Source organism: Schistocerca nitens, chromosome 4 (assembly GCF_023898315.1).
Source record: "Schistocerca nitens isolate TAMUIC-IGC-003100 chromosome 4, iqSchNite1.1, whole genome shotgun sequence".
NCBI classification, from domain to species: domain Eukaryota; kingdom Metazoa; phylum Arthropoda; class Insecta; order Orthoptera; family Acrididae; genus Schistocerca; species Schistocerca nitens.
The window spans coordinates 20,027,501-20,047,202 of record NC_064617.1 but is presented as its reverse complement, the minus strand read 5'-3'; the positions used below and the strand labels follow the sequence as shown (position 1 = coordinate 20,047,202).

The following is a 19,702-nucleotide window of genomic DNA, read 5'->3' as shown; positions in this document are numbered from 1 at the left end:
ACCAGCTTTAAATGGTGACTGTAAGAAAATACTATAACCTCCTATGTATCACTCACATGAGGTAGTGAGGATAAGATTAGAGTAATTACTGCATGCACAGAAGCATTCAATCAATCATTGTTCCTGTGCTCCATATGTAAATGTAATGAGAAGAAACCCTAATAAGTGGTGCAATGGGATATGCCCTGTGCCATGCAGCTCGTGGTGGTTTGCAGTGTGTGGATGTAGATGTATAGGTAGGTGTAGGTTGGAACTCTCCTTGCAATATATTCTATGTTCCCATAATCCTCCTTTGTTAGTCACTATGCTTCTTGTGCCTATCTCCTTCCCTGTTCCCACTCCAGCACTATGAAGCCTTCTAGTCACCAACTCACCCACAGTCTTTTTACTTCTCTCATTTCTGCTCCCTCTCCGGCCCACAGTCAAACTTCATGACTACGCCTCTTCCCGCGTCATCCCTGTACACTCCCACAAGCAGTACTTTACCGACTCCCAACCCTACCCTGCTACCCTTCCCCGTCCCCATCACAGTGTCTCCAAACCCCCACCACACAGATTGCTTCTTCCGTAACACACAGTTGCTCACAGTCTATCCTTGGCAGCCAGAGACAGTGGTCATGTGTGTGAGAGTCGTGTTTACATGAATGAGTGTGTGTTGTCTACCTTTGGGCTGAAAGCTTATCCGTTTAGCAGTCTTTTCGTTGTGCCTCTCTGTGACTCAACGTCTTCACTACATGGTGAGTAGCAATCTATCCTTTTCTTTATATTGTCCTTACGATGGATCAGGGTTAATATAAGGCTTGTGACAATGTGAGATGTACAGGAGTACTTAACGACAAGGTACAAGCAGGCAACTTAGGATGGATTTAGAGATAGACTGAAAGAGAGACTTCAAAAATAGTGCTCCTGTACTGTAAAAGAGTAAATGGAAGCCCACTTAGTCTGATTAATGTAGGATTGTCTGTAACTCATTATAGTTTCAATGATAAAGGTTATTAGTAATTAATAAAGGTTTATTTCCATTACAGATATTTCCATTTTCATATATTTTTTGTGATCTGACACTACTGTTTAAGATTACGTAGTTATGACTTATTCATGTACATAGCTACACTCGTGTTAAGAAAAAGCAGAACACCTTGAACGCCTAGAAATAAGACATTTATACTCGTAGGACAAGGACAACATTGATATCACGCCGCAATACCACCTGTCACTAAAATGTGCCTGCAGCTCTTGTTGTTGCTATAAACTGAATATTGCCTTTCCTGAGTTGTGTATGTGGGAACCCTCCCTCCAGCAGATGCTTTGTACCACTACCCCTCTGGCCTTCATCTGGCTCTGTACCCCCACCTGATCCCAATTCAGTCTCATACTCACTTTCTGTCCCTCCAGCACACTTGTGTAGTTGTGCGTAGTCCTCTGTCCGCCTCCAGCACAACCTGCTGATGTGTATCTAAGGCAGCACTGGAATCTTCTCTCTCCCCCACCCTGCTCCCCCTCCCCCACCCTGCTCCCCCTCCCCTCCACACCTCTTTGTACCCCACACTACCCATCCCAGTAGTTGGAGATTTTATCTATTTGGAGACTGGGTGTCATGTTGTACTCATCATCATTTCATCACCGTCGACACGCAAATTGCCGACGTGTCGTCAAATAATAAGACTTGGACTAGACAGCCAAACAACCCCAAGTGGCGTGTCCTGGCCAATAATGCTGTACGATCATTTCATTTTGACAGCTAGATTTTTATAGCCTCTTGTTGTATGCTGATCTGAGCCTTAGTGATAAGTAACAGAAATAACTTTCTTCTTTTAGTGTTGTAGCTATGGACATTGCTGTTATTTAACAATTGCGCTGGATTTTTGGTCGTATCCTGCTACTAGTGTGTGTGGTTGTGAGTGTGCCGAGTTTAATGTTACTGTACGTGTGCATGTAAATCGACCGCCAGCTTTATCAGTGCGAGCTTTCCACTAGAGGCCACCTGTAGGAAGTGTACACACAGGCAGTCTCCGCTGCATCGTCTACTGTCGAGTCGTGCCTGTTTTATCAGATTTAGTCATTACGGACACTGTGCCATTGGCCCTGATCAAACAGCTTACTTCAGCAGTGATCACTTCTTCAGGTTCCATTAGCAGATGGGGTACCGTTCCACTAATCTATCCACTCCCTTTTCCTCTGTCTGATGATTCAGTCGAGTATTGGGAAGCTTACAAAACAAAACTCGGACAGCATTTTCTGGCTTTCGGTGTGACAGACTCGAGTTTGTGCAAAGCCTAATTCCTCTCCTGCATTCTGTCTAAAATGTATGAATTACTGTGTAAGTTTGCCCTTTTACAAGAACTGGCAGCTCTTACTTCTGATCACATGTGCAATTTATTGTCCGACCGCCATCACGAAAGAATGCTTGTCATAGTGGCACGAGTGAATTATACCAAAGCCAAACGAAACCAAACCAGTCAAACAGGGCCTGGACAGCTGAACTTCACTGCATTAGCCATAAGTGTAAATTTGTACCTGTGCCTAGTTTACTCTTGTGCATTGTCTATGGTACACAATGGAATTACCTTTTTAGCTGCGGACAAGGAACTGCACCAGGGGGCTTTACTGAGTGAAAACCCCCCGTTTTCAGAAGTTTTGCAAATAGCACAATCTTATGAAGTTTCTCAGGCAGCAGGTGACAAATTGAAGCATGGGGTGATGTGGCAGTAATGTCAAAAGATGTGCCTACTAGGGACAGATAGCTTGCGTGAGGAAGCAGTGGTGGCGATAAACGTGAGGTCCTAGTACCGAGCAGACCCAGGCTGGCCCAAGCAGCATTGGCCGTCACAGCATCAGTGTTCTGTGTTTTGTCTTGTCCTTTCTGTTTTGCCATCACAGACATTTGGCGTGCCCAAAGCACTGGGCTGCTTGTAACGCTTGCCAGAAGAAAGGCCACCTTACCTCAAAGTGTCATTCACCAAATGTTGCTCAGGATATGGACACAGATGTAAACTGTGTGACTCCAATGCTTGTCACTTCTCCCAAGTTGTTTATCGCATTAAGTGTTTCTCGCCAAGTGCTCTGGCTATAGGTCGATACAGGTGCTGCAGTGACAATATTGAATTCTCAAACGTATATGAGTTTAGGCTCACCGCTGTTGACACTGGTCATACGGGAAGCTGGTCAGTTATAATAAACAGAACATTGCCCTGCTGGGACAGTTTACGGCATCTGCCTCTTACAAATCAGTCGTTTGTTCCATTACATTTTTGGTGGTTGCTTATGCCAGTCATAAGAACCTGGCCGGGATGGATGTTTTTCAGGCATTTTTATTTTCTGTGACTGATGCAGTTCACCTTGTGTTCAGCCAGGTACTGCATTCCGAATTGAGAAGACTGTATGAGTAGTATTTGGACTTGTTTTCAGAAGATGAACTTTTCTTGTTTACGTTTCTTTCAAATCCAACTCTCGGCCTCTTTTCTGATTGTGCGCATCCTATTCCTGCCCCTCAGAAAGATGAAGTGAAAGCAGATTTGGACAGAATTCAATCTCTGGGAGTGGTGCAACCTGTTATGGCTAGTGAATCGACATCTCCACTGGTTGTAGTTCGGAAGCTGTCGGGAAACTTCGCCTCTGTGGTGACTTCAGTATTACTGTCAGTTCGCAGTCAATTGTAGATGTGTATCCTCTCCCACTCCAGGAAGAACTGTTGGGGGACAAAATCAGGTGGCCAGTGTGCATTCTTTTTGGAGTGGCTCATGCCCCTGCTATTTTCCAATGATTTTTAGAGTAATTGACTATGCCAGTCATGGTTTGCTTTAATTATCTGGACGATATTGTTGTCGCAGGCTCCTCCACAGCCAGTCACTTGAAAAATTTGCACTCTTTGTTTTCTGTCTTACAGTCAGCAGGCTTGCAGTGTAACCTCACGAAATCTGTTTTTTTTTTCTCTCCCCCAACCTTCTGGTGTTTATTTGGGATTCGAGGTCTCGCAGGATGGTGTTCGCCCTCTGCCAGATCACATCTCCACTGTTATGTCTGTGCCTCGCTGCTCGTCTGTGAAGAGCTTCGGTCCCCGCTAGGGAAGAAGCCTCCTGCCACAAATTACTGCCACGTTGGCCCTTCTGTTGCAAGCCTTGTTACACAAGAATTTGCCATTATGCTGGAGCCTTTTCAAATGTTGGAATCCAAACTACTCTGCCCCTTGTTCAGGTACTTTCTTTCTAGGTGAGCACATAGTGTTGGCGACTGACACCTTACAGTACAGCCTCGGTGCAGTCCTGCTTCACTGATATGCCAACAGCTCTGAACGACCTGTTGGTTTCATCTCTAAGTCTCTCACTCCGGCCAAGCAATGTTACTGCCAGGTGGAAGAAGAGTCTCATGTTGTTTCCTGGGCTCTCCAGAAATGTTATGTTTTCTTGTATGACTCCAAGTTTCACCTTATTACTGACCATAAACTGTTAGTTTCCTTGTTTAACCCTCATACTTCCTTCCTGACAAGGCAGCACATCACCTACAACCCAAGGCATTATTCTTGTCTTGCTACAATTATGAAATCCATTTTCAAGCTATGTCTAAACAAGCAAATGCGAAAGGTTTGTCTTGCCTTCCTGTTAGCCCTTATACTGACTTCGGTCAGGAAGAAACGCTTTGCTTCCATCTTGATGTTGAAATGCAGACTGTGATTGAGGGTTTCCCAATTATGAGTTTGTGCTTAGCACTGCTGTTGTCACCAACCCGATTCTTCACCAGTTGATTCGGTTTGTTCAATAGGGCTGCTGTTCATGGAAGGCCTCCTTCCCAGAGTTGCCATTTCCTCCGCATTGCAGCAGAGGTTCTATGCTTTCACCAGCAGGGACAAGAGGAATTTCACAAACTAAAGTTTTAGCTAGGAGACACGTATTTTGGCCAGAGATTGGGAGTGAAATTGTCTGTCTAGTCACAGGTTGTGAGCAGCGTTCCTGACAACAGACAGCTCCCAGGGCATGTCTGTCCCCTGGCCTGCTCTGTGCCAGTGATGGGAACACATTTGTGTAGACTTTGCAAGTCCCTTCTTTAATTCCTACTGGTTCTTGGATGTGAACGCATTTTCCCAGTTTCCTTAGTCTCCAGTGCATGTCAACATCAGCCGAGGTCATAATTTGTACAGTTTTCAGGGTTTTTCTCTTGAGGGGTTGCCTTGTACCTTAGTTTCTGATAATGGTCCCCAGCTTGTTTCTCACACCTCTCAATTGTTTTGTTCACCCCTCAGCATTTGTCGTGTTATGGCTCTGCCATTCGACCTTCAATCAAATGGCAAGGCGTAACTACTAGTGGGTAGGTTTTAAGTCCCAAATGAAAACGTCTGTTGTGGATTCTTCGCTGGTTGATGCCCTTCTCCATTTTCTGAGCACCTATCGCTTCACGCCTATGAGGAAGTGGAGCCCGGCTGACTTGCTTCACGGCTGGCAGCTGTGCGAGCTCTTCCACCTACTGTGGCCTGCGCCTAACCTGCTGCAGTAGGGTTTGTCCGTCTGCTTCATGCCGTGATCATCGATGTGGGCAACTGGATACCAGCCACTGTTATACACCACCACCGGAAGTGCCATCTTTGTGACGTCCGTACGGCTGACAGGCTGGTGCTGCATCACTGTGATCTGTTGTGGCCCCACTCACTGCCAGTTCGTGGGTGCAGCCCCCATCATTGCAGCCTGACTCACCGTGCTCCTCCTTGAGCCCATCATCGCGTACTGTGGAAGTGCCCCTGTCCCATTGTGTGCCTACCTCACATCCCTCCTCTGGTCCGTTCTTGCAGCCTGCTGTTCCGATCCTTCACCATCATTGCCTCAGCCATTGCTACTCGTGGGACTAGCCCTATCTCCTCCACACTGGGTCCTGTCTCCTGACATTGACACAGAGATAGTGACGGTACACTCCTCGCCGGTGCTGTAGTCGGGCACTGCACAAACCCACCACCCCTCGGACATGCCCACATTTCCACGCATTCCAATCGTATGCTCCAATGCCCGACCAGCACATCGTCCCACCCCCACTGTTGACACCAGCTGCCACTGTTCCAGATCCAATGGGCGTGTTTCTCATTGGGCTGCTGGCATCTCCTCCATCACCTGAGCACCCTCTTCGCATGAGGGAGGGAGAGGTGTGCTATGTCGTAGTCTGCATCTACACAGATACTTTGCAAATCACATGTAAATGCCTGACAGAGGGTTCATTGAAGCACCTTCACAATTCTCTATTATTCCAATCTTGTATAGCACACAGAAAGAACGAACACCTATATCTTTCTGTACAAGCTCTGATTTCCCTTATTTTATCTCGGTGATTGTTTCTCCCTGTATAGGTTGCCATCAACAAAATATTTTCGCATTCGGAGGAGAAAGTTGGTGATTTGAATTTTGTGAGAAGATTCTTCTGCAGCAAAAAAGTCTTTGTTTTAATGATGTAGTAGTAGTAGTAGTAGTAGTAGTAGTAGTAGTAGTTGTTGTTGTTGTTGTTGTTGTCTTATGTCCAGAGGCTGGTTTGATGCAGCGTTCCATGCTGCTGTATACTGTGCAAGCTTCTTCATCTCTACATAACTACTGCAACCTACATCCTTCAGAATCTGCTTACCGTATTCATCTCTTGGTCTCACTCTACAATTTTTGCCCTCCAGTACTAAATTGGTGATCCTTTGATGCCTCAGAACATGTCCTACCAACCAATTCCTTCTTGCACTCAAGTTGTGCCACAAACTCCTCTTCTCCCCAGTTCTATTCAGTACCTCCTCATTAGTTACATGATCTACCCATCTAATTTTCAGCATTCTTCTGTATCACCACATTTCGAAAGCTTCTATTCTCTTCTTCTCTAAACTATTTATCATTCGTGTTTTGCTTCGATACGTGGCTACACTCCGTACAAATGAAAAGACTTCCCGACACTTAAATCTATACTCAATGGTAACAAATTTCTCTTCTTCAGAAATGCTTTCCTTGCCATAGCCAGTCTACATTTTATATACTCTCTATTTCGACCATCATCAGTTATTTTGCTCCCCAAATAGCAAAACTCATCTACTACTTTAAGTGTGCCATTTCCTAATCCAATTCCCTCAGCAACACCTGATTTAATATGACTACATTCCTTTATCCTCATTTTACTCTTGTTGATGTTCATCTTATATCCTCGTTTCAAGACACTATCCATTCCATTCAACTGCTCTTCCAGGTCCTTTGCCATCTCTGACAGAATTACAATGTCATCGGCAAACCTCAGAGTTTTTAATTCTTCTTCATGGTTTTTAGTTCCTACTCCAAATTTTTGTTTTCTTTCCTTTACTGCTTGCTCAGTATACAGATCAAATAACTTTGGCGATAGGCTACAACCCTGTCTCACTCCCTTTCATGCCCCTCGACTCTTACAGCTGCCATCTGGTTTCTGTACACATTGTAAATAGCCTTTCACTCCCTGTGTTGGACCCCTGCCACCTTCAGAATTTGAAAGAGAGGATTCCAGTCAATATTGTCAAAAGCTATCTCTAATTCTACAAATGTTAGGACGTAGGTTTGTATTTCCTTTATCTGTCTTGTAAGACAAGTTGCAGGGACAGTATTGCCTCACATGTTGCAACATTTCTATGGAATCCAAATTGATCTTCCCAGAGGTTGGCTTCTACCAGTTTTTCCATTCGTCTGTAAAGAATTTGTGTTAGTATTTTCCAGCCGTGATTCATTAAACTGATAGTTAACCTGTCTCATGCATCTTGCTCACCAGATGGTACAGTTTTGTCAGGGTCCCAAGGCTGCCAGTAGTTCTAATGGAATGTTTTCTACTCCCGGGGCCTTGTTTTGACTTACGTCTTTCTGTGCTCTGTCAAAGTTTTCACGCAGTATCATATCTCCCATTTCACCCCTATCTACATCCTCTTTCATTTCCATAATGTCGCCCTCAAGTAAATCGCCCTTGTATAGACCATCTATTTACTCCTTCCACCTTTCCATTTTCCCTTCTTTGCTTACAACTGGTTTTCCATCTGAGCTCTTGATATTCGTACAAGTGGTTATCTCCAAAGGTTTCTTTAATTTTCCTGTAGGCAGTATCCGTCTTACCCCCTAGTGATATATGCCTCGAATGATACATTAATGATGTCCATCCCAAATCCTGTCTCATTTCAGTTACACTCTGTCCCCTATTTGGCTATAATACAAAACATGCTGCCCTTCTTCAAACTTTTTTGATGTACTCCGTCAATCCTATCTGGTAAGGATCCCACACGGTACAGCAGTTTACTAAAAAAGGACAGGCAATTGTAGTGTAGACAGTCTCTATAGTAGATCTTTCACATTTTCCAAGTGTCCAGCCAATAAAATGCAGTCTTTGGTTAGCCTCCCCCACAACATTTTCTGTGTGTTCCTTGCAATTTAAGTTGTTCGTAATTGCAGTTCCTAGGTATTTAATTGAATTTACGGCCCTTAGATTTGACTGATTTATCATGTAACTGAAGTTTAACGGATTCCTTTTATCACTCATGTGGATTACCTTACACTTTTCATCAACTGCCAACTGTGTGTGTGTATATGCGTGTGGGTGTGTGCGCGTGCGAATGTGCACGTGTGCGTGTGCGCGTGCGTGCGTGCGTGCGTGTGTGTGTGTGTGTGTGTGTGTGTGTGTGTGTGTGTGTGTGTGTGGGCGGGCGGGCACGCGATTAAATCAACCGCTAACTGTGTCAGTCAGAGCCAGCCACTAGAGGCAGCCTGTAGGGACATGTACATGGCACGGTCTCAGCCATGACATCTACCAGTGATTTGTACTTACATATGCACTTTCACCAAGTTTGTTTAGTTTGTACCACTCACATCAGTTGTTCTGTGTATTGTGTATGTTGCATCTTCTGTGTGATTCTTTTGTCTTGTTACATATGAAGTCACAGGAGGCTTATTTCCATTATTGTTCAAAGGTTTATAAATAAAGTCTTCTTTGTGTTACTTGGATTAGTTTGTGAATTACTTGGGTAGTACATGAATATTTAGCAGATGTAACTAATGGAAGGTACAGTCAGAATTCCTGGAATGTTCATGCAATAGCGACAACTGGTGAACACCCCGTAATTACTTTCACTGCTCATGTTTTTACAATTGATACTGTCTTTCTGAGTCATGAAGTACCTCTAGATATTAGGACATTAATGATTGTAATTGTGATTGTTAAGGTGAAATGCTGAATTTATTTTGGAGACAAGCAGTGATGCAAAGAGCAAAAGTTACTGAACTGATATTTCCTCAAAATTTGAACATGAACAGAAACCTGCTGCATACCCATCTTACCACCACTCCAGAAAGATTAAAAATTATTTCTTGTTTGTTGACAGTAGAGAAGAACTTTTGGTTCCTCTTTTCTTTTGCTCCTTCTTTCCCACTTCAGAAGGAGGGGGCCAGGCTGCTCGAGTGCCTTTTGGCTGCATTTTTCAGCCATTGTGTTTATTGGTTGTTCTGTTGGCTCACTATTTATTGGTATGGGGATAGGGGGACGGACTTGTCTCCCAATTGGGAATTTATTTACAGGAGGTTGTGGAGAGAGCTCTGGTATTCATCTTATGGCCTAAGGAAAACCTGCAATATCCGCCCATAGCTGCTGGTGTTGTCACTTTCTGTGGCCTGTCAGCCTTTGTCAGTCTTTGATTTCTGATGACGGACTGAAGTCTGGGTCTTTCCGATACTGAATGTCCTCAAAGTCAGTGTGGTCTCCATGTTTTCTTCTTTCTTCTTAGTACCATCTCAGCCACTCTGCTTGTAGCTGTGGTGTGGAAGACCTCTGCTCGAGTCTCACGCTCCTAGTGTCTGCGCTATTTTGTTTTTTGTCTTCTGTCGTGGTAGTCGGGCGTTGTCTGCTCTGCTGGCCCCCTTCACCTGAGTAGCTTGGTTAGCTATCATTTTCTTCTTCTTAGGCTGCTCTGGGTGGTCTCTGTGGTCCTCCATTTGCAGTGTCTGTGTCTCTTGCTATTGTAGACAGCTGTCCTCTGTCTGGAAGGCCAGAGTGACATAGAGATAACTCCCGTCTGCACAGCTCTCAGTTGCTCTCGTGGCCGGTGGCAGTGAGCCTCCCTCAATAGGAGACAAGCAGCCTCCATTTTCATTTGGATTGCCATTCTGAAATGGCTCTCAGCTTCCTGTAGGGCAACATCGATGTCGGGGCATCAGGTCCCTTCATCACCAAGTTCGGTTGCGTTATCTTCTATCCCAGCAAAAACTTTTGCTGCTCGGCACATCGGCACTGATTGCCGTTACTCTTCTGTGTGCGCCCGGCCTCCCCTTCCACGTCCACTCTCACTGGTGGTGGGGAAAGCCATCTGCACATGAAGAGATGCCACTGCCTCCTCACCTCTCATCTTCTCAGAGGGCGAAGTTGTGTTTCTTCTCTGCCTTTGTCTCCCAGTTCATCTCTTCTCAGTTTGGGCGCCTGTTGAGGTCCCACGGGATGCCTTCTCGGATGTGTTACCGTTGCTTTTGTGGACAGCGAAGGCTCCACGTCTGTGTCAACTTGCAACACGTGGCCCTCCACAGTGGGCGCACATTTGTGGATCTTCTCTCTTCCGTGGGCAAGTCTGACTGGCATGTTTCCTGCACACTTGACATGTGCCAGCTCGTTGCGGCTACAATTTGCTGCATACTCCTCTTGCTGACAGCTGAAGCTCTGTGGTTTACTGTCGAGCTCCACTGAGAGAGGCGTCACCTTTACTGGGAATCTTGTGAGCTTCTGCAGCTTGTAGACATCCTCTGTGGGCCGCTTCCTTTCACCCTCAGCTTTTTCTACAGCCAGAATGAAGAGCGGTGGTCTCTCCCCATTTGTCCAGTTGTGCAGCTTTACAGCCACCTTCTCAGACCCTGCAGGCACAGTCCCTTCACGAGTGCCCTGACTATGCTCCTCCTCTGCTCTCTCTGTGGTTCCACATCTTTTGTCGGTGCTGCGACAGCGTGCAAAATAAGGTAGGTCACGAGTTTCTTTGCAGCACTCTAGTGCTTTGCTTGTATCACGAGCAGTGAGTTGTCATTCTGGGCTCTTCATTTCCAGTGCCACAACTTTCTCGAGCTGGGTGACAAACTGTGGCCAGTCGTCATCCTGGTAACAGATATAAACTGGGGGAGTCAGTGCTTTGAGGCAGCAGCAGTTTCTGTTGTTCCCAACAGTCCTGTCTTGTAGCATGTCCTCTTCGGTACTGCTGTGTGAGGTGTCTATCACCAGGCATTGGCTGTTGGGGCTGCCTGGCTCTTCAGTCGGGGTATTACGTCTGATCGTCCCATCAGCCCGCCTCACCATACCTTTGAACTTTTAGTCTCGAAACATCCAGCAAGCAGAGCCACCGAGGCCGATCGCTCTCTTCTTTCAGTCTTCTTCCTTTCGCTTTGCTTGCCCGTAGTGCTACGTCCAACACCAATACAACAATATTGCTCACTCGCTGTTAGAACAGCAATGCGACAATCTTGCTGGCATGCGTGGAACACTAGACAGTTATTCTTCTCAGCCTCTTGCTGTAGTGAGCACTCTGCACTATGATGTGCACACCATGGATGTGCAAGTGGCACTGTATCCTTCATTTTAGATGTCTGTTTAAGTATTCACTGGCAGTAGTGTATTTAGCAATAGATTAAATAATTAGTAGGCATTTATTAAGTAATTAAATTCAGTACACAAACAAAGAACATGTAAAGCTGGTCTTTACTTAAGATGTTCAAGTGCAAAGCCAAAATAAATTTTTGCTAAAACCCTCCCCCATTTACATGCTCATACTATATACAGTTGGAATTTGTCACATGCAGGAGCAGAGTCTGTCAGCTATCCAGGTGTTGCCCATGGCCTCTTCCCTCGTGGTGGTGCTCACTTGGTGGAGCATTTTTATGCCTCCTGCAATCGGAAACTTGCGCAGCACCTTGAGGATGAGGTCCAGTTAACAACAGAAGATCTAGTGAGGTAAGGCTGGGTGCCATTTTAATTACTTCCTAAGGCTTCATCAACATCTATATATCACTTTTGTTTTTCCTTTTCCCCACTCTACGTACAGTTTCTTTGCCTTCTTGTTTCACAGAGATCAAGGGAATCAGCTATCTCAACTGTATATTGCAGGAAGAAGCCTACATCAGTATTTGTAAATGATGCCGTGGAATATCGCCTACGGATGATTGGTCCATATTTAGAGAAGTGGCCTCAAGCAGTTGGAATAATGACTTTACCACCTAATGTTCCTACTGCTCTCGCCAACTTGCTGACACTAGTTGATGATATATGTTATTATGCTGGAGATAGATCTGTTGATGTAAGTGCTACAATTGAAGTATTAACAAGTGCATGAAAATTTTATTCTTCCTCTCAATTTTCTATTGCACCATTTATAGTATGAAGCACTCAATGTCTGTCTCCTGATAAGAATATTTTCTGTGTCATTCCACTATTTCTTTCTGTCAGTTGTGCTCTTCTGTTTTAATAATCATTACCAAGTAATGTTTTTACCCTCATTTATATTATGTTAATGTACATTTTAGTTCCCTTTTTGTTTTGTTTTTCATGTTGTAGCAAACACACAGGTCCTTTGAGTCATGCTGTGGAGCATATTGCTGTATATCCCAAAGGCAAACAGATTTTCTATGTGCATTTATGCACTTCACCAGTTTAGTGTCACCCATGCCTGTATAAAATGCTGGCCTGTGCACTGCACAAGTTCATTGATAAAAACAGCATGCAAGATTTTGCAATTTGCTCTGCCATTGATATTGTAGGATTTAGTAGTAGTGGCCCCGGAGTAAGTGGTAGTGGGTGGTTGCATGGGGCAGGTCTTACAGCAGGGATGATTTCTCATGTAGGAAGCAGAGGTTTGCCGCTCCTACTTGCTCGAGTGCGCCGCACACTGGTGTGGCTTTTTGAGTACGAATGCTAGTGGAGCGGACAAATTGTGGGTGAACGAGGTGCTGCGGGCAGGGAAGGGCAGAGGTCGCCTGGCATGGTGCACTCACTGCTCTGATATTGTGGCCACCATAGCAGCTATCAATGTGCTGACTGGTGTCACTTGTCACATTCCCTCCAGCTGATGGAACAGCTGTCAGATCAGTTATGCTGCATATGTATATACTTGTCTGTTAGCATCTAATGCTTTTTTAGACAAAAAAGAAAATATGGAAACAGTTAAGTCTCACAGACCATGTAAGTTCTGTAAATTGCCATGTCAGTTCATTGTCAAATGCGATTGTAGGCAACATAACTTAATTTGAACCATCTTATAACTTTTGCATTTATGCATTCGCTATATTTCATACAGTTTTTGTGTTTACAAATAATTTTCTCTCTGGTATTCTGAGTTAAGGGCAATCTTAGCTTTTGTAGCATCCTTACTTGTAACAGCTACTATTTTTAGTCATTTTGTAATCAACCTAAACATTATGTAGTGGTAATGTTCTAAATTTTAGCTATTACATATGGTCTAAATTTGTGCCACTTCATCAAAATGACTGCTGAGCACAAAGTCAAAATATATTCTGAAGAGAAAAAGGAAGAAACAGTATGAAACAAATATGTCTGAGGTAACTTGTGCAGTCGGGTGTAAAACTGTATGGATACTGAAGTCTAGTAAAATATTTAACATCTGACACATGATGATACAAACATTTAGGAAGGCTGGAACTTCTGCTTCGAATAAATAAATAAATAAATTTCATGGAACACTGAAAGAAAACTAGGATTATGCACAGAATTGGAAAATGAACTAGTGTCTTATCTACTTCACATAGAACAGAAATTTTATGGCTTCACATGTGTCGAATAGCTCACAAATCGTCAACAAAGAGCAGTCTACAACATCCATCTGAGAAAAGAGAAGCAGGATGGGCTTGGGTGGATCTGTTATGCAGCATCACAGCATCATAAGAAATAGACAAGAATTTATTGCTTTTATGATATATTGTATGAGCTGTTGTAAGACCGTAGCAGACAATTCTCCAGTGTAATCGGTCTTTGCTGAAGGATGAATTAGTGTATATTTGGAGTTTTCTGCATGTGAATGATTAAAATCTCATGAGGGTCTGATACTGCACTACCTTCACTATTAACTGTATTACTGGTAGACTTCATAAATCCCTTCCATTCAGGAACTGTTAACACTTGTAGAGTGAAGTGCATGGAATGGAACTACTTACCACACATCCACAGCGTAGTGGCCATTAATATGCCAAATGGAGTGGGACTAATCATGTTAAACTCAAGGACAGTAATCTGCCATAATGCATCGTTTGTCTCATGTTCAAATATCTGGAGTTCCGAAACACCCAGATGGCCTACTTCTATGGCAGAGGGAGCCGATTTAAGCTTCTGGATCTCTTCAGGTGGTGAGGGAACTGAGGCTGGGGTGTTGTAATTGATGCCCCCATGCTGTGAAAAGTATTTCATTTATAGTTCAGATGTTGAAATTGACATTGTCAAATGTATTTTGAGAGAATGTTCCACTTGGGGCGCGTTCTCCAGTATGGTAGACAGTTGATTGCTACAGCTGTTGTGCTTTTTAATACATTCCACAGAATCCCAAACCAGCAAATAGATGGATCAAATTTTTTGATCCAGACTTATTGTGACTGAAGAGAGCGACAGCATGTAGTATGTGCGACACAAATGATCGAGGGCAAATGAAAGCAGTGAGGGCATGGGATGTATATGTGTCAGCTTCTTTTCAATTTTCTGATTTGCCTTCTCTTTGCTGAAATGCAGTCCATGACGACACGGAGTGCATGAGATACTATTTCCTCAGCCCCACTACATAATTTGTCACAAGCTGGAGAAACAGAATTATCATATGCTATTGACTCAATATTTTCTAAGATTATAGTGTCATCTACGTTTACAGTTCTTTACTGTTCTGCTTGTTTGTCTTTGCAGTTTGAAGGTTACCAGGCGTCATTCAAAATTTTTTCATCTGAGCCATGAAAGCACACAACAGTTTTTCTGGTGTGGATTGTGCTGCAAACAATGCGGTCCCCATACTTTACTCTGTTTGTCCTCAACTGTCTGTAATGTTCCTGAAACTTGCTCCAACAGCTCAACTATGGTTAACTGACAGTTGCCATTCTCCTCTATGTAATTTCCTCCATTGATACATCAATTTATTCATCGTCAGGGCCACTTTTTGTAGATTTAAGTGCTGTGCCTTAAAGAAATTTCTATAGCTGTTCTTGTAATATCTCAGTTCTGCAACATGTAGATCCCAACAGAGCAGATATATCTTCGGATGATGTCTCCCCATTCATCCTTCCTTTCCTGTAATTATATTATCTTAACTGAAAGATCCAACACTGTAAACCTTTCGCTGCTGTTTTTGGATTTTTTTCCTTCTTTACATAAAAAAAATTCATCATCAGTAGCTTTCACACAAGACGACAGCTAGTTTTAATTTCATTTCACTTCAACTGAAGGCAAAAATGTGACTCTAGCTGTCATTGAAAGCTGATCCTTTGAAACAACCTCTCTTGGAAATCTTTTGATTGAGTTAGCTCTGGTGTACTCGTTTGTGCAAATACATGAACAACAATATTTATTTTGTTCCTGAAACTCACAACTTTCCCATCTTTTCTCAGCTGACTGGCATTTACCAATCCACGTATTTACATGTTCCTTTCTCACCAACACTGCATAGCTTACTGATAACATTACTCTCACAGATTAAACACTTTTCAACCATTGTTTATATGAACATGTTTAATATAAAACACATTTTATTTAAAATATTATGGCACAAAAGTATTCACTTAATAAACTGACTGTCACTCTGCTGTTTAAACATGATCATAGTGAAGTTATTTGGCCTACACACATAAGTGAACTGCACAGGAACTGCTGGGGAGTGTATAACCGCTTATTCTGTGTGTAGACTGAAAAGTGAGCAGTGGTGGGGAACTGACCTTTCCCAGAAGAAAGCCAACTGTTTACAGGATGAATAACAGTCGGTTTCCTTACTAGCAGTGCAAGGTGGTGAGCGGAGATTTACATAGATTCTCTTCATATGTGTATTTTTGTTAGTAACTAAATCTATATTTCATTTAGCATTAATGAATGCCCTTTGTGGAAAACAAGTGTGTCTGCACATTGCATCAACAGTGATTTAAAAAGCTCACTGCAGAAGGATCGGTACGACTGTGAAACGGCGTTATGATGTACCAGTGTAAACAGACTGGGGACCACGTACTCACTCTTAGTTCTGAAGACATACAATCAGGGAAGAAGTGACCTCGTTCTGGTGATCTGCCTTCCGTCACACTTCTATCCTCCAACCCCACTCCCTTCCACTACCACCAGTCGTATCCCTAGAACATAATTGATCCCCCAATACAGCTCTGCTGTACTTAAATATGGTACAGTTATTTAATATTTGGTCTTCATTTAACAATAAACATCTATTTTATAATGACATAACACCATTTTTAATAATTTGTGATTTCTCCATGTCCTGCAATACAGAACCCATTAGTGCCGGAGAAAAAAATGAATAGGACCAATTTTTTGTTGTAAATTTAATTTAGTTTAATTTTTTACTCGGAAACATTTCAAGTTATTCAAAAGAAACATAAAAAATGATCTTGGATGCCCCCCCCCCCCCCCAAATCACTCACTCCCCATGGGCAATAATGATGATTTAATATGTTGTTCATGACACTTCCCCCTACCACTGTACAAAAAATTGGGACCACACGAATTGTTTTCCGTTTTTTGGTCGTCATTGACTGGGCTAGTGGTATAATTACAGGAGGGAGAAACCCGGAAAAGGTTGTCAGTGAAAAACCCGGAAAAGGTTGTCAGTGAAAGTGTTGCGGGATTCACTGACGGGGCAGATACCAGTGGTGTCTAGGCTGTAGAGGAAGCATTCGACATGGAAGGGGTGACAGCTGTGAAAGTGTAAGTATTGTAGCTTATTGATGGGCTTTATATAGACAGTGGTTTTGGTGTGGGATTCAATGAGATGGAGGTTAATGTCAAGGCTGGTGCTTCAGATTTAGAAAAGAACCAAATGAATTTGAGTAGAGAAAAGGAGTTCAGTCGTTGCAAGGAGTGCAGGAGTTTTTATTCACCATGAATTCAGATCACAAAGTAGTCATCAATAAATCGGTGCCAAACCAAAGGGCCTAGCTTCTCGGTCTTGTGAAGTGCCATTTCCGTGCAGTCCACGAAAATCTTAATGTAGGTCAGGTCCATCCCAGTTCCCATAACAGCCACTCTGATTTTATTTATTACTACTTTCCTTTATCATGATTTTTAGTTGTGCTATTCGTCTCTCTTCCCCCTAATATACCTTTACCTTTTGCTCTGACTTACTGTCTCTGTACAGAAGTAAGCACTGTGTTTCCCAATGCATCACCTTCATCATCACTTCTTCATCTCTGCTAATCTTACTACAGATTGGTCCCTCTAATCCTGGACTCTGAGTAACTTGCCCTCCCTTTTTAATCTTCCTCATCCTATCGCTCTCTGCTTCCTCGTGGAAGGAACTATTAGTTCCAAAAGCTAAGTGGTGTGTCGTTTTTACTTTCAAAATTGAACGCTCTGTTTGGATAATGATTCTTTTGACTTCAGGAAAGGTAAAACACTGTGGTGGAAGTTCTGGCACCATACTTAATAAAAGAGATAAGAACTGACAAACATGAGACACCTTTCAGCTTGTTGAACTAGAAAAAGTGTTCTGCAACATAAAACTTTCAAGAAAATATGTACGAGGTGTAGGGAAACATGGGTGATACACAAGATGTATAAGAACAGAGAGAGAACAGTAAAGCTGGAGGAGCAGGGGATAAGTTCTCAAATTAAAAATAATGAAATGGCAGTGGTGCAGCTGATTCCTTCTTCTGAATCTCAGGTAAGCCATGATGAAGTGAAAGAAAGATTCAGATTGGGATTAAAATTCACAGTTGAAAAGATATCAGTGATAAGAGTTGCTTACGGTAATTCTATTTTGCATTAATGTGAGCTACTATTATAGGGCCTATCGAATGGAATGAATAGTCAACTGACTTGCAGAACGTGGATTGAGAGAAAGACAAAAATATTCAGGAGAGGATAAATGAGATAAGTAACAAATTTAGATGAGATGAAGGAATTATGTTAACTTGGAAGCACAATAATGTATGATAGACAAAAAGAGAAGGCAGTAAGAAACAGAAGGGTACAGGTAAAGAGAAGATTACTTCTGTAAAAGAAGTCTACTACTATCAAACACAGAATGTACGACTGAAGTACAGAGTTGTATGATAGTGAATCATGTACAGTTGGAACACAGGAGAGTATAAGTGTTTTAAGGTGCATTCTTACAGAAGGATGTTGAACATGAAGCGGACTGATAAATTGAGAAATGAGGAGGTTGTGCACAGAATTGGTGATATAAGAAATGTTGTGTCTAGGAATCCTGCAGACTTGGTTCGCTAGACAAATAATCAAACAGCTTGTATTAATGAGTTTTATAACAACAAGATAATTACAAATACCTATCTTTGATAGATGGGTCGTAAGCAGAGGGTGATGTACAAAATAATCAGTCTTCTTCAGAATAGACAAACACAAGTCTGTGCTACATAGAGCTTGCTAATGATACAGGCTATGATGTGTCAGCTAATGAAGTGGCTAATGTGAAAGCTGCTATCGAAGTGGGTTGCACCAGTTGGGCATGGCGCTTATATCCTCTTCACTTAGGGGCCACTGCTGTCGCGTTGTCGTCCTAGAGAGAGGTCGGTCAGCGTACGATTGGCCAACCTCTTCTCTGTCATTGCCCGTGCTAACTTTATGCTGTACCATTTCTCCCACCCCAAAAGTGACAGACCTGTCTACAGAGCACGAAAGTAGGGCGGGAGGCAGGTATGTGGATGCTCTGATGGACCAGAAGCTGTGGTTGCAGAGGATGTCAGACTTCCCGTCGTACCCTGTGCTCTGGTGGAAATGTCCCTGGGAAAATGCTCAGAAGGGTACGTGCCCACCTCCTGCGGCCCATACCAGTATGTAGAAGGCATCGGTTTCTGCAGTGTGGGCGGGTCCAGCTCCGTCGGTAGGACAGCAGAAGGCAGAGGAGACGAAGGCTGCATCTCCGTGGGGTCATCTCATGGTGTCGTGCTGGCACCCTTTAGTAGCTGCTGCAGCGGCTCAGGATCCGTGAATCTGGGAGAAGAGATACACAAGGCTCACGTGCACATGACAGCAGCGAATTTGATTGTGATGTCAGTGCTGCAATCCGTCTGGGCCTGAAATGAGATACGTGCATGCGCCAAGTCGACAAAGGATCTTGCCTCGTGCCCACCATCTGTTGCTGCTATAAACCCAGAAAAAAACAATGTCGTGTGGTGTGAAATGATTCTTGCAGCCTTCCTTCAGTGCCAGATGCTGAGGAGGGTGGAACAGTGTCCAATGGCGGTGGCCGTGAAGCAATTACACCAGCAATGGTCCATCTCATGGATGTGATCGATAGGAGGTGAGAAACAGTAGCAATGCTTGATACCCGATGTGTTCGGTGTGAAATTTGGCCATCTGCTGCTTAAAGGTTCTGACAAAACATTATGCTTCGCTGTTGGACTGGGGATGGAACGGTGCTGTGTGTCATTGTGTTCACAGTATGTTTCAAATTCATTCGATGTGAACTGAGTGCTGTTGTCCGACACTATAATTTCAGGCAAACCTTTGAGACAAAAAATAGAGGACAATGCCTGAGCTGTGCTAAGTGATTTTGTTGAGCTCA

The 19,702-nt window shown here is 43.3% G+C and overlaps 1 protein-coding gene across 2 annotated transcripts in view; it reads left to right on the top strand.

Moving 5' to 3' along the window:
• Nucleotides 1–19,702, top strand: part of LOC126251889 (ubiquinone biosynthesis protein COQ9, mitochondrial) — a 198,295-nt gene that overhangs the window by 117,470 nt on the left and 61,123 nt on the right. For both annotated transcript variants that reach the window (XM_049952599.1, XM_049952600.1), the window contains exons 3-4: nt 11,778–11,928; nt 12,082–12,271. In XM_049952599.1, coding sequence (XP_049808556.1) covers nt 11,778–11,928; nt 12,082–12,271 — 341 coding nt within the window. The remainder of the gene's footprint in view (nt 1–11,777; nt 11,929–12,081; nt 12,272–19,702) is intronic.